The sequence below is a fragment of the Rhinolophus ferrumequinum genome, chromosome 16 (genome assembly GCF_004115265.2).
Source record: "Rhinolophus ferrumequinum isolate MPI-CBG mRhiFer1 chromosome 16, mRhiFer1_v1.p, whole genome shotgun sequence".
Taxonomy (NCBI): Eukaryota; Metazoa; Chordata; class Mammalia; order Chiroptera; family Rhinolophidae; genus Rhinolophus; species Rhinolophus ferrumequinum.
The window spans coordinates 23,200,344-23,213,646 of record NC_046299.1 but is presented as its reverse complement, the minus strand read 5'-3'; the positions used below and the strand labels follow the sequence as shown (position 1 = coordinate 23,213,646).

The following is a 13,303-nucleotide window of genomic DNA, read 5'->3' as shown; positions in this document are numbered from 1 at the left end:
GAGCCCAGGATGTAAAGACACTGAGTGAAAAGCCAGAATAAGGGTGAAGAGTGTGTGTGTTGAGGTCAGGGGAAGAAGGGTCACCACACATGGACAGCAGTTTGGCCCCCGGCGGCCTGGAGCCCTTCCAGGGTCCCTTCTCCATACCCCACAGGTGACACACTACCACCCAAGCAAAGGGGTGGGTGGTGAATGAGAGCTTTTCTTAAAGAAAAGAACCTTTGTTCCTTGGGACACTGAGCCATGTGGCTGGTCTTACCCTGTGCCCAGCATGCACATCTCCCAATTTGAATCTGTGGTCCCCTCTGCCTGGGACCTCCCAGGACTCCGTAGTCAGTGAAGAACCAGATCTGTGAACAATTAAGCTTTAATTTTACAAAAACGAACATTGTAGCGTATCTCAACAGCTGGCCTGAGGCTGGGCTGGCTCAGAACTCACTCAAAACTACTAGGTTTCCTTTGTCCTTTCTTGGTTTCAACGCGATACCAGGCCACAGTGCCCCAGAAATGAGTCCACAACCCCGAGAGCTTAGTGGGGGGGAGGGGATGGGTCTGACTGAGGAGGTGGAGGCCGGTACCAGCTGGGGTGTTGGCAGCCTCACCCCTCCTTCCAAGGAAAGGGTAGAAAGGGACCGCTGAGAAGGCGGGGCCTTACCTCACTCTAAGTGACCACTGTTCTAAGAAGGGGTGGGATGCAGGGTTGGTCTCTCCAGGGCACATCCTTGCCCTGGCCAACAGGGAAGCAAGGCCTGGCGGGTTTGGCTGCGTTCTCCCAAAGCAACAGGTCCCTTCTCTCCAACCGGTTCCTGGGAGGGACCGTGCCTCTGGGTAACCCCAGATCCTCAGGATCGGCAGCCTTTTAGCTTAAGGGCTCGAGTACTGTAGTCACAGGTCTGGGAGCACAGGCACGGGGTGGGGAGGAGGTATCACTGCACCATCCAGGCAGGAGTGTCCCTGAGAAGCTGGCTTCCCTGGCCCACAGGCTGGGGCAGCCCTGACTGTCACGGGTTTTGAAAGTCCAGGACGTGGAGGTTGTAAGACAGCGCGGCGTAGAGATGCTTGGTGGTGAAGCGCAGGCAGTACACAGGACTGCTGAGGGGCGTCGATGTCAGCGGGAAGGCCTGCAAGGGAGGACACAGGAACGGCAAGAGTGGCCTGAGGAGGAGACGCGGGAGCCAGAAGCCAGGATTCCCAGGCCCAGCGCAATGGGCCAGGTGCCATGACAGGCTTCCTCCCACCCTCTCCGGGCACGCCCACTCCCAGGTGCAACCCATAAAAATGGGCCCTGGCCTCCAGGAGGCAGGAGGTGGGCGGGACGCTTACGTGGAGGCAGGCCCTTTGGCGCCGGTCCCACAGACGCACAACACCGTAGTAGGAGGAACCAGTGGCCAGCAAGTGGTTCCCATCGGTCTGCAAGCAGTACAGGGTGCTGTCGTGGGGCTCCTCCCACTCCATGACGCATTTCCTATCCCGGAAGAGGAGATGTAGGGGAAGCTTCAGGGGCGTCGTCCACCCCCCCCCCCCCCCCCCCGCCACTTCCCCATTCTGGCTGGGAGAGAAACTGAATCACCAAATTCTTCAAAATCCAGCCTTGATGGGGGAAAGCCTCCTCAGTAAAAGTCTTTTTCTTGCCAAGCTCCAGACCCCAGGGCAGATTTGTTTCACACTGACGCTAACTACGCGTCAAAGAACTTAAAGGTCTCCGAGACGTAGAAAGGCCTCAAGAAAGGCAGGGACAGAATGCAGAGGGAAGGCACACCGACTGTCCCTGAGGCTCTTGGCCTGGTGGCCGTGGTCGCTCAGGTCACAGGGCCACTGCTGCCCAAGGTGGGGCGTCTACACCAGCCACTCCCTACCAGCCTCTGAAGTGAAGTCTCTGTGCCATCTCCCATGTCCCTCAGGGCTGGAGGGAGGGCTGGACTGGCACAGGACTCCCACTACCTGTCCTCCTGCCCAGCTCACTCACCTGACACTGACGCGGAGGTCCCAGTAGCGAACATAGGTGTCATAGCCACAGGACAGGAGTGTGGAAGGGGACTCATACATGACATCCAGCACCCCAGCTCCTGGGGGAAAGTCACTGCCCAGGTGTGTCATCAGTTGCCCACTGGAGAGAGAAGAGGGGCAGAGGCTGAGCAGCGGTCCACCTTGGGCCACACAGATTCTCTGAACCTCCATTTGGCACCAGTCCGAGGAAATGCAACTCTCCCTCCTGAGCTAGAATTAGACCCTTAGTACGTGGGGGCTGAGGGGGGTGATGCTCCAGACTCCCACCCCTCGCACCCCAGTCCTTGCCGCCCCCCACAGCAAAGACCTCCATCAGCTGCCAGCGGCCCCTCCATCACACCTGCAAGCTGGCCACCCGCCACACAGCCTCTCCTCTGGACGATGAATGGGCCGTGCTGAAGGGGTCAGACACACACACACACACACACACACACACACACACACACGGTTATTTTATACTCCTTGATCCTGCAGGTCATGCAGTTCTGAGCTGCCTGAGTCCAATGCCTTAATTCCTGCCTGTAATCTGGGGCTCAAACCTCATTGGGGATAAAGACCACACAAAGGGAGAAGGGAGTCCTAGGAGATGTTAAAACAAGTAAACACCTTTGTGTCTGGGGAGAGAAATCGCTGAGAAAGCAGCTTAGCGGGCTGGTCCCTGGTGTTCCCGGCCGGCTGGCCCCCGGCCCGGGGCGAGCACGCCTCTGTGATCACAGCCCCCAGCCTGCTGGGCTCCAGCTTGCTCCTCCACCCTCGCCCCTCCCGGTGGCCGAGAGCAGATTACTGAGAAGAACAATTTCTTTGTGACTGTGTAATTCCCTCCGTGACCGCGGCAGTGGGCAGACCCCTCACCCCAATGCCAGACCCCTAGCAACCATGTAGGGGGGCCCCCTGGCCCTAGCAACTACCCCTCAACATCAAGTGCACCCGCTAATCCCTGTGGCTAGGAGACGGGTAGAAGCAGTGAGTTTGCAGAATGACGGGGGGAATTAAGAAGACGGGCACCCTTCAGCCCCCATTCCTTAGCTTTGCCCAAGAGATGCTGGGCTCTCCTCTATGGCATTACAGGAGAAACAAGGCCCTGGACACTTCAGAAGAACACGGGCAAGAGGCCCCAGCATGGAGTGGGAGGGCTTCGTGGTCACAGCAGCCCAGTTTGGGCCCAAGCAGTGCATCAAAGGGCGAGGCAGACAAGACTGCCAGTCACGTATGGATGTGGTCTCAGCGCCAGTCCTCCCACTGCACACAGACCGTGGACCTCCCTTCTCTTGCTGCCCAATCTGCCTTTCCCTTTGAGCCCTGACAGTGAGATGCCCCCCCAGCAAGGAGCGCCGTTGCTGTCCGGTGCGGGGGGGTTAGGCCCTAACCCCTGCCCCAGCCTCCTCCCTACGGCCGTGCTCTTCTTCCTACGAGGCAGACCACGCTAAGCCTCTGTATGTTAGTGCTGGGTGGGAGCAGGGAGGATCCTGAGAGCGATCAACCAGAAAGCACCCCCCCCACCATCTCCTAGAGATCACTGACCTGTCTTCTCAGATGGGCCACCAGCCATGATTCACCCCCCCCCGCCACCCCCCACCCAGCAGGCCAGAGCCCTGAGAGTGGCTGGTCTACCTCACGGGTACACATGCACATTTGTGCACACTGGGTAGGGGCTATTTTGTTCCACAGCTCTCCCTCTCCTTCCAGATTTTGGGACCCTGCCCCCTCCATTAGTGAGGCCTTCAGGAATGACTGAGGAGCTCTCCCCTTTAATCTATAGAAGTAATTTCATGTTTGTCTGTTTGAAATAGAAGATGAAAGACAGTGGGGTTGGGGGCGTGAAGCCCAGCATGGCTCTACCTGCCCACCCCTGGTCCCAGAGTTCAGAAGGAAGGAGAGCTGGGCATCCATGGCCGGGCAGGGTCAGCAGTGCAAGGGCCACACCCAACACCAAGTTCCCAACCTGGGCCCCTGCCCCAGCATCCAAGCCACCACTGGAAAGTGTCCTGCCATAGTATGTACAATAAGAACACAAAACCCTACCTTCGGGAGGAGACCCAAGGGCCAGAGTGAGCACCAGTCCCCCGGGACCAGGACAAGTCCCGAGACCCCCTTGCCTGCAAGCTCAGCCTGGCCATGGGCTGTGGAGCTTCTTTCTGCTGCACTTTTCTCTGATTCTCACAAAAGGCCACACACACCGTAAATGGGCCAATAAAAAGATACAATTTCTCTTGCCTCTGGGCCAGGGACCCTTGAGACTCTGTTGTGCAGTGCCCGTGAGGTTAAGTTCAGAGCATAAACTGACACACCAGGCTCTGGGAAATGGCCCGTCTCTTCAAATAGCGGCCCAGCAGTGCCATAGGAGCCCTGCTGGGGCTTTGATTTGGGAAAACAAACAGAAATGGCACCATGGGCCCTTTGTGGCCCCCACCCCAGGCCCAATTTAACTAGAAAACTAGCTCAACTGCTCTTGGTGGAGGGAGAGAGTTCGGCCCGACAATAGCCCCAAACTTTGGGGGACAAAACAAGCTGTCTGTCTCTTCAGCCCCTCCTCCGGGCTCCTTTTCTTACTGCAAGTGTGTTCTTGTAAAAACGATTAGATTGCAATTTGTATAACATGGTGACCCCCAAATTCAGATGTTTCACCCCTTTTCTCTGGAAAGAATGTTAAGAATGCTTCTCGGCCTATCACTGTGGGGGGCAGGAGGGGGTGCAAAGGTTTGGCTGTCACACAACTTGTGTGGGAACAGGGCTGCCGCTCAGAGCCCCAGGCCAAGACAGGAGCGCGGGCTGGGTCTGTCACTATAGAAGACCAGACAAAAAGTCCCTTCCCTTCCAACTCCTGCGCACAAAGCCTGGGCCTCCAGGAGCCGCTGACAGCTCAGGGGCCTCCACACCCAACCCTCCCCAGAGCATGACTCCAGCAATTCTCTCTCGACCCAGGGAAAGATAAAGACAGATGGGGCTGCCGCTGAGTCTGATGAATGAGGCCAGGCTTGGAGGACAGCCTGAAGGGGATGTGTTCCCGAAGCCTGGCTATGTGTGGCCTCATCCCAGGAACCCTTGGGAGCAGGAATCAGGTGAGGGAATCAGGTCTCCCTGTCCCAACCCACCCTGCTGCCCAGGCAATTGCGCTGATGCTGGAGAAAGTAGAAGGCTGGAGAGGGACTTCCTGATAGTCAGGGACAAGGGGAATTTAAATAAGACACTGAGCCCATCACCATCTTTATGGGGACAGCTAATGGGAGGTAGGTGCTGGCCCTGAAGACCCGGATGTCTGATCTGGGACAGGCCTTGAGTGCCAGGCTGGAGTCTGGCAGGGTGGGGCGGTCCCTGGCAGGAACACCCCTCTCACCCCAGTTTGGGCCCTGCAGAGCCCAGAAACCTGGTGCCCTGTTCCCCTCCCTTCTCTGTCCCTCCCTCCTGCCCTCCCTCCCCTGAGTCCTTTAATCCCAGCCTCTGGACACCTCCCCCTACCTGGCCTGTCTGAGCTCCCACCGCAAGCCTCAGCCCATAGAAAGTCCTCCTGTGCTAAAGTGTCCTGAAATACCCTGGGCTCCCACCTCCCGGCCACATCTAAGAATGCCTGTGGCCCCCACACCATTTTATAGCCACTGTTAACATGCTGGGTTCCTGATGATGCTTCCTGGAAATCCTATGGGTGCTCATTCGTACATCTGTTGGGTATGAGGACGCCCCAGCTAGCAAGTGCTACCCCAAAATACAACAATGGCTTTTGGGGGTGGGAAAGGATAGAAGGGTGACAAACAGTTCACCTTCCTACATCTTTTCTGCTCTAGGGGACAGGTGGCCTGAAGGTATAAGCTGAGCCCAACATGGTTGCTAAGAAAATGGAGGTTTTTCCTCCCCTCCCTCCCTCCTTCCCTCTCTCACTCTCCTTCCCTCTCTTCCTTTCTTTGATCAACAACCATTTATTGGACACCTGTACACCAAGTATGCGCTTAATAAAAACTGCAGGGAGAAGTGAAGCGTGTGACTTTGCGGGAAACACTGTCCCTGTCCTCAAGGAGCTTTCAATCCAGTGAGGGGGAGAACTCTGTCATGTATCCAACTAACTATAGCGGATGTAACCTGGTGAGTACCAGAAGAGAGATGAAAGAAGGATTTATAAGGACACAGATAGGAAAACATTTTTGGCTGTGAGCATTGAGCAATTCTTCAGTGAGTGACAGGATTGTGACAGGCAGTGACTGGGGAAGGGGAATGGCCCAGGTGAAGGACCAGCAACAACAGAAGTGCAGAGTTGGGGCACCTGATTGGCAATCTGGTTTGGCTGGAGCTTGGGTACGTGAGGGGAGCATTATCAGGCTTCGAGACCATGGTGGGCACATTGCTCAGTTGGCATTAACGCCACGAGTGGCAGAGCCACAAGGCTTTTGAGCAGGGAGTGGTTGTTATAGTCCAGCCCTCTGGTGGGGAGACCAAGAGAGTCAAAGAGGCAGACAGTCCCAAATGTAACCATGAAGTGGTGGAGACAAGAAGTCCATGGAACTTCGCCGGCCCTGCCCCACCAGGTGAGAGGACAGGCCCTCCCCAAGTACCAGGATCTCACATGCATGTATGTACGCGTGCACGACCCCCAGCACCCGCCCGCGCACACGTGTTCAGACACAATGGCTCAAAGGCCAGGCAGCCGGGCAGCCCACTTTGTACTGCTAACAAGGGGACCGTAATTACAGGAAGGGACAGCCGGGCAGATAAAAGGATACAAAATTTCAACATCTGTTGCCATAAAGGGATAAGGAGAAGTGAAACGCAAAGTATCAGTTTGGTGTCAGCAGGCAGAGAGCCAATTTCAAAGAGTTCAGGGGGACAGAGGGGAAAAGAAAGAAAAAGGAAAGGGGGGGAGAAAGAAAGAAAGAGAAAGAAATTACAGGGTTCCTTAAAGAGGTAAAGAAAAAAGAAAATGAAAAAAGCTGTCAGTAATACTTTCAAAGGAGAAGGCAGGTACTTTAAAGGGGGCAATTCCCGTAATCAGCCTGACTGAGGGCCAGGCCCCCTGCCCGGGTGGGGGCGGAGGGCCTGGGGCAGAGACAAAGCCACACCTGGGCGGGATGGGCATTGATGGTGCCCTCAGAGCGGCCCAGCCTACACTCAGGACACCCTTTCCTCCTGCAGATGGTGAAAAAGGCTCAGCCAGGCACCCCTTGCCATTCCAAATGCCAGTAGATGCCCTGATATTCAGCTCCTGTCCTCAGTCCAGGGTCCCAAGATAAATTCCTAGACCTAAGGGAAGCTATACCAGGCCCCACAGTGGCTGACAAGGTGGCCCTATGAATGCTCTAAGGGTCACCAGCTCTAGCCACAGGGGTCAGGATCAGGGTGGGCTTTCTGATGGAGGTGCTGTTCATGCTGAAGTGTGAGCATGGTCCCAGCAGACAGAGGAGAGGTAATCCAGGCACAGGGGGCAGGCGGAGCAAAGGCTCAGAGAGGGAAAACAGAGGGCACCTGTCAGAATGTGTGAGAAGCCTATCTGCCCTGCCTTCCTCGAGAAAGGACAGTAAGGGGCTTTACGGTAGAAATGGAGGAGTAATGGGGAAGTGGGGTGAGCCTGGCCTGAAGGGGAAATGAGGGGTGTGTGTAGGGCTCACACCCATCGTGCAGGGCAGTGCCTAGCCAAGGACTCAAACCCTTAATGCCCTAGGAGTGGCCAGGTCACCAAAACCCACCCTACCCCTTTCCCTACCCAACAGCCCCCAGGCTGGAGCCACGGGGACACCTCCAGGTCTGGGATCACAGGCCTCTCCATCCTGTCGCCCAGCTGCCCACCACCACCTTGGTGACCACTGTACCCTGCTCTCAGAGCACCAATGACAGATCCAGCTCAAGTGCCCCTGGGCAGAAAAGTATAACCCACAGCAAGAGCAAGCCCAGGGAGGGGGGGTGTGCTGTCAGGCCAGTCAGACCCCCGCCCCCAGGCCCTCCAGCAGGTAAGCGGCAGGCCCCATACACACAACACCTTCCCTGGGGCCTAACCAAGGGCCTTGCTCCAATGTCAACAGAAAAGCCAAGTTGGACCTTGATTCCTACAGACCAGGCTCAGGAGCAGGATGATTTTGGCACAATACCTTGGGCCAGATGAGACCCCAGGGCGCGGCTAAGGATAATACGGCAGCGGTTGGTGGTCAAAATGGAGCCCTTGGGGGCTGGGGCCTGGGCCTGAAGACCATCTGCCCTTGGAAGCAGGGACATGCTGGCACCTCCAGGTTAGCTGAAGGACTACCTTTCTTTCTGCCAGGTTTAGACAGGTTAGAAGTCCTATCCTTGGGCCCAGTCCATGGTCCCCAGCCCCAGGAGAGATAAAGGCAAAAAGGAGGAAAGGAGAGGGGAACAGCCAAGTTCCTTGCTATCTAGGCAATGGCTGCGTGCCATAACTGCCCTCTGACCTGTGTGCTCCAGCCAGGACCTCCTCTTCCCTAGCCCCATAGGGAGACAGAATGAAGGGTCGAGGGAGCCATGGTGACCTTGAAAGGAGTCCCCAAGCGTTGTGAGAAGCTGCCCGAGGACAAGTACCGAGACGCACAGATATATAAGGAAGCACTGGTGCCAACAAGGCACCTCCACAACTGAGCTGTGGCCTAGCTCCCACCACCATCCTGAGGGCAGTCCCTGGAGGGGTGATGCTCAGAGAAAACTGCCCCCCCAGTCACCCCCCACCCCGCCCCACCGCCAAGTCACTGCACACACATAAAAGAGAAAATCCCAGTGCTCCTCAGGTTTCAGCGGTGACAGGTTAAAAGCAAAAGAATCCACCCAGCACCGCACCCCGCCCTGCCGCTGAGTCCTGCCGGCAATGTTGCTCCACCTTCCAGATTGGCCTGTCAGTCAGGCTTTGGCCTTATTGAAAGATCAAACTCTGTCCTGCCTGTTCATTACCTTAATCCTATTTTCTACATGGCTTTATTATCTGCTCGGGCTTCTCTGGGAAAGACAGCTACAGACAGTCGTCCTGTCCATCTGCTTCCTCCCACCACGAGCGGATGCCTCCACCAGGGCAGCTTTCCCTCGATGCCCACACCGCTTGGTCCTCCCAGCTCCCCTGGGGACAGGAGAGATGTTTAAACAAGGCTTGGCTCCTCTCAGTGGTGAGGAGGGGAGGCTGGGGGCTAAAGAGAAGGCAATGCCAAGCAACTCCCAGGGCAGCCCTGCCCCAGGCTGGCCAGGGGTACAGTTTCTTGTCCGGATCCAGTGAGAATCGAGGTCATAGCTGTCTGTGCTCATTCTCACTCAGGCTCTTTCTGGGTTCTATAAAAGTCCAGTATTTGGGCTTAGTGAGGACTAGCGATTTCATAAGACAATGCTGTTCAAGGAGCTGGGGCCTTAGAAGTCACCCTGGTCCTAAGTCTGTGCCCAGGCCTACCCCCCGCCAAGGCAACCACAGGCAAAAGAGGTCACTCAAAGATTACTCAACCTTTGAGATAAAGTGGGGCCGCAGGGGTGTACCCACCCTGTCCCCTGGCTTGTCCACCATCCTGAGCCCGGGCCACTGATGATACCCAGGATAAGATCCAGCTAAATGACTAAATAAAACTGCCTTTCAGCAGAAATGCCCATCTTTGTGGCCTACAGCCTACTGTGGAGAGCCTTCTCCGTACCATGAGGTCAGCAGGTTCACCTTCCCTTCCACTGGTCACAGGTCACAAACATTTAGACGATTAAAAGGCTGAGCCTCTACAAACCCCCGGTGCCATGTAGAAGACTGCTGTGGACGGGGAGAAGAGAGTGGAGGAGACAGGCCCTGAGTGCGTACTTTTACAAACTAATTGTTTTCATGCTGGTTCTGTCAGGTAGGGATAATTAAATCCCACTTACAAATGTGGAAACTGAGGCCCAAAGTGGGCCCCCCAGATCATGAAATCACTGAGCAGAGTCAGCTCTGGAAGCCTATGCTCCCTCTGCAGCTCCTAACAGCGTCCCTGCCACACAGCAGAGCAGGGGCTCCTTCTGCCCCAGCCCCATTCAGAAACAAGAAAGTGCTAGTAGCAGGGCTTTGGTGGGGCGAGCCATGGGAGTCGTGTCCAGAGATTGCAAGAACCCCAACATCCCAGGGGCTACAGAACAAAGGAGCCCTTGGAAGTTTTCGCTATGCTGGCCACTCCGTGATGCAATCAACGACAGTCACAAAAGTAGAAGACCTGGAATAAGAGAGGTGCTAGCACCTGCCACTCATCAGCCCATACCTGCTACGTGTAGTACACAGTTGTAAACACCCCATTTCAAGAGGGATCAAACCAGATAAATCAGAGAAACTTTCAGGTGAGTATGGTCCTGAAAGCAGTGTGAGACCCACACTGTAGGTCCCATCCAGCTATTCCTCACTCGCTTTCTTGCTGACCAAACCCTGACTCTGTGCCTACCTCTCCTTCCCCCACTGCCACTGTGCATGGCGGGAAGTTGAGCTCTTCCCCAGGCCCAGAAAGTGAAGCTTGACTGGTCACTCAATTTCCTTTGCCAGCATTTTTTTAGGATTGAGTACTGGAATGTACTTTGGCTCACTAAATATAAGGAGAAGTCTGTTTGGGGGCTCTTAGGAAGGGCTTCCTCATCTTAAAAAGAGACCACAGGCAGGGACATGTCCTCTTCTTCCTTCTTCCCTTTGGGTATTACCTTATGAGTTGGTAGAGATTTTATAAACAAGCCTATGGGCAAGGGCAAAAGCCCCCTTGACTGGGGTGGCAAAGCAGGAAGCTGAGGAGAAAATGGGCCTTCATGGTCTCACTGAGCTACTGAACCCATTAATCCTGGAACCAGCCAACCATCCAACTTCTGGACTCCCTGTCACTTAAGATAATAATAATCCCTTTATTGTTTGAACAACTTTGAATTAGGTCTTCATTACTTACAGACAAAAGCACCTTAACTGACCTACTATGTTTCTGAGCAACAACTGAAGAGCCTTGGACTTTTGGCCTGGAAAGGATAAGAACCGGGAAGAGCAGAACCAAAGTTTTCTGAAATTTAAAGGTCTGTCTTCACAGGGGAGGTTCAACTTGCTTTTTGTCAGGATCATAGCTCTAGGAAGCAGATTAGCCCTGGTGAAGGGTAGGCATTCTAACTCTTGGAGTTATCCAAAAATCTAATGTGGTGTTTGGTGAAGTTGCAAGTTTCCTATCCCTGCAGTTGGAAGATTATCAAGAGAATCTTGTAGAGAAAACCATATTTAATTAAGACATCTCATGTGTTATAAAATAAATCTTTTGGAAAGACTGACAACACAATAGATTTTTCAGAAGAAAATATATGGCTCATACTTTCCTGGGGAAATGCAAAGAAAAGGAGAAAACAAGCTAGAGCAACCAAGCAGGAGAAAGGCAAGATGAGCACACCCTTATTGCTAACGTACAATGTAACACTGAAAACCAGACTGTAGGTACCTGGGGTGAGGTGAAGAGTTCTTAGACTTAAAAAAAAAGAAAAAAAGTACCACCACCAAATGCAGCTGATGATGTGAAGGAACTAGATCTTTCATACATTGGGGTTAGAATATAAAACTGTAAAGATATTCAAAATAGTTTGGCAGATAAAAAAACTAAACATATGCTTACCAAATGACCTAGGCATTAATTCCAGAGAAACGAAAATGTATGTCCACACAAAAGCCTACACGAACGTGCACTACATCTTTCTTTGCAATAGTCAAAAAATTAAAAACAACCCAAATGTCCTCCAAATGGGTGAATTCTATTCAATGGGAAAAGAAACTTTGGTACATCCATGCCAGGGAATGTACTACTGAGGAATAAAAAGTAAAGCTCTACTGATACATGTAACAACTTCTATGGATCTTAAGAGAATTATCTGAGTTAAAGGGGGAAAAGCAAATTTCAAAAGGTTACATACTATATTATTTTATTTATATAATGCTTTCAAAATGACAAAATTATAGAGATGGAGAACATATGAGTGGTTGCCAAGGGTTAGGGGGAGGAGGAGAGGAGGATGGGTGCAACTATAAAGAGTACATGGGGGACTTTTGTGCTGATGGAACAAACAGTTCTGTATTTCGATTATGGTAGTGGTTACCTGAATCTATACACAGGATAAAATTGCAAGGAACTATATACACACACACACACACACACACACACACACGCAATCTGAATAAAGATCTATGGACTGTACCAATGTCAATTTCCTGGTTTTGATTTTATATTATATCAAGATGTTACATAGGTACCTTGCTGTCCTATTTTTGTAACTTCCTATGAATCCATAATTATTTCAAAATAAAAAGTTAAAAAAAATACAGAATAGAATGGCAGATAATCAGATGGGAATGTGTCAAGCCTGCTCAGGCAGAGAATTGTGAACAAAACCTGGATGTGTTTTAACGGTTCTATATCATTCTTTCTATGGATATGTAGGCTACTTCCAAATTTTCTTTATTTTAGAAAAATCATCTCTGAGGATAGCTGAGATTTTATGTAGCCATATAGTCAGGCATTCCTCAGAGAAAAAGTATCATAAATCCAAATTGGTGTTACCATAAATTTTATATGAACTTATTTACCTATTATAAATTACTTCAACAGTCTCCTCAAGCTAATGGTACAATTCTATGTGCGAAGGTGCCACAGCGGAGGCTGTCAGTGGGTTGCAGGGCAGGGGTGCCCTGGACCACTGGGTGGCCAACTGAAGCAGGGGCTGGCTCAGCCAGCTCTCTCCACTGCCTCCCTGGCCGCTCCAGCCCCACCCCCACCGAAAGCCATGGGGGGCTCAGGAATTTCTTACCTGTTGAGGTCCCAGATTCTTAGGGGTGAGAAGTGCCCACAACAAGCCGTCCCTGTCACAAAAGAGCTGCCAAACAAAAGGAGAGCAGAGTTAGGTCTGGCTTGTCAGAACTTGTGGCGGAAATGGCTACACAATTGGAGGTGCCTTACTCATTCTCTAGGGGGTTGTGGGGTTAAGCCAGGATGAGAGAAGCAGCTAAGAGAGCCATCAGAGAAGTTGCAGGAAAACCACTGGAAGCATGGTGAGGGCTGTAACCTCCCAGAACTGCTTGGCCAGAGGAGCCACAGGGTCAACAACAGCTGAGCTTGCCACTCCGACCCAGCTGTGTGGTCTCTGTCCACCATATAAACTGATCTCTAGACGTGCAACAATGAGACCAAGGCAGAGCAAGCCTGTCAGGCTTCAGTTGTGTGAAGTTCTCGAATCCATGGCACAGAAAAAGTCTCCTGGGCACAGGCTGCTGGGTGCTGAGAGGTGACGCCTGGTCAGAGCTGAGGGTGGCTGGGGGTGGTATTCCTGAAGGTTTTAAGAGCTCAGGGAACCTGGTAATATGGTATAAGCACAG

At 52.9% G+C, this 13,303-nt stretch overlaps 1 protein-coding gene across 1 annotated transcript in view; it reads right to left on the bottom strand.

Moving 5' to 3' along the window:
• Positions 1–349: 349 nt before the first annotated feature.
• FBXW4 (F-box and WD repeat domain containing 4) overlaps positions 350–13,303 on the bottom strand; it is a 74,546-nt gene continuing 61,592 nt past the window's right edge. The window contains exons 6-9 of the mRNA XM_033130070.1: positions 12,739–12,804; positions 1,967–2,107; positions 1,324–1,465; positions 350–1,121 (exon numbers count right to left, since the gene is read on the bottom strand). Coding sequence (XP_032985961.1) covers positions 1,002–1,121; positions 1,324–1,465; positions 1,967–2,107; positions 12,739–12,804 — 469 coding nt within the window. The 3' untranslated portion in view covers positions 350–1,001. The remainder of the gene's footprint in view (positions 1,122–1,323; positions 1,466–1,966; positions 2,108–12,738; positions 12,805–13,303) is intronic.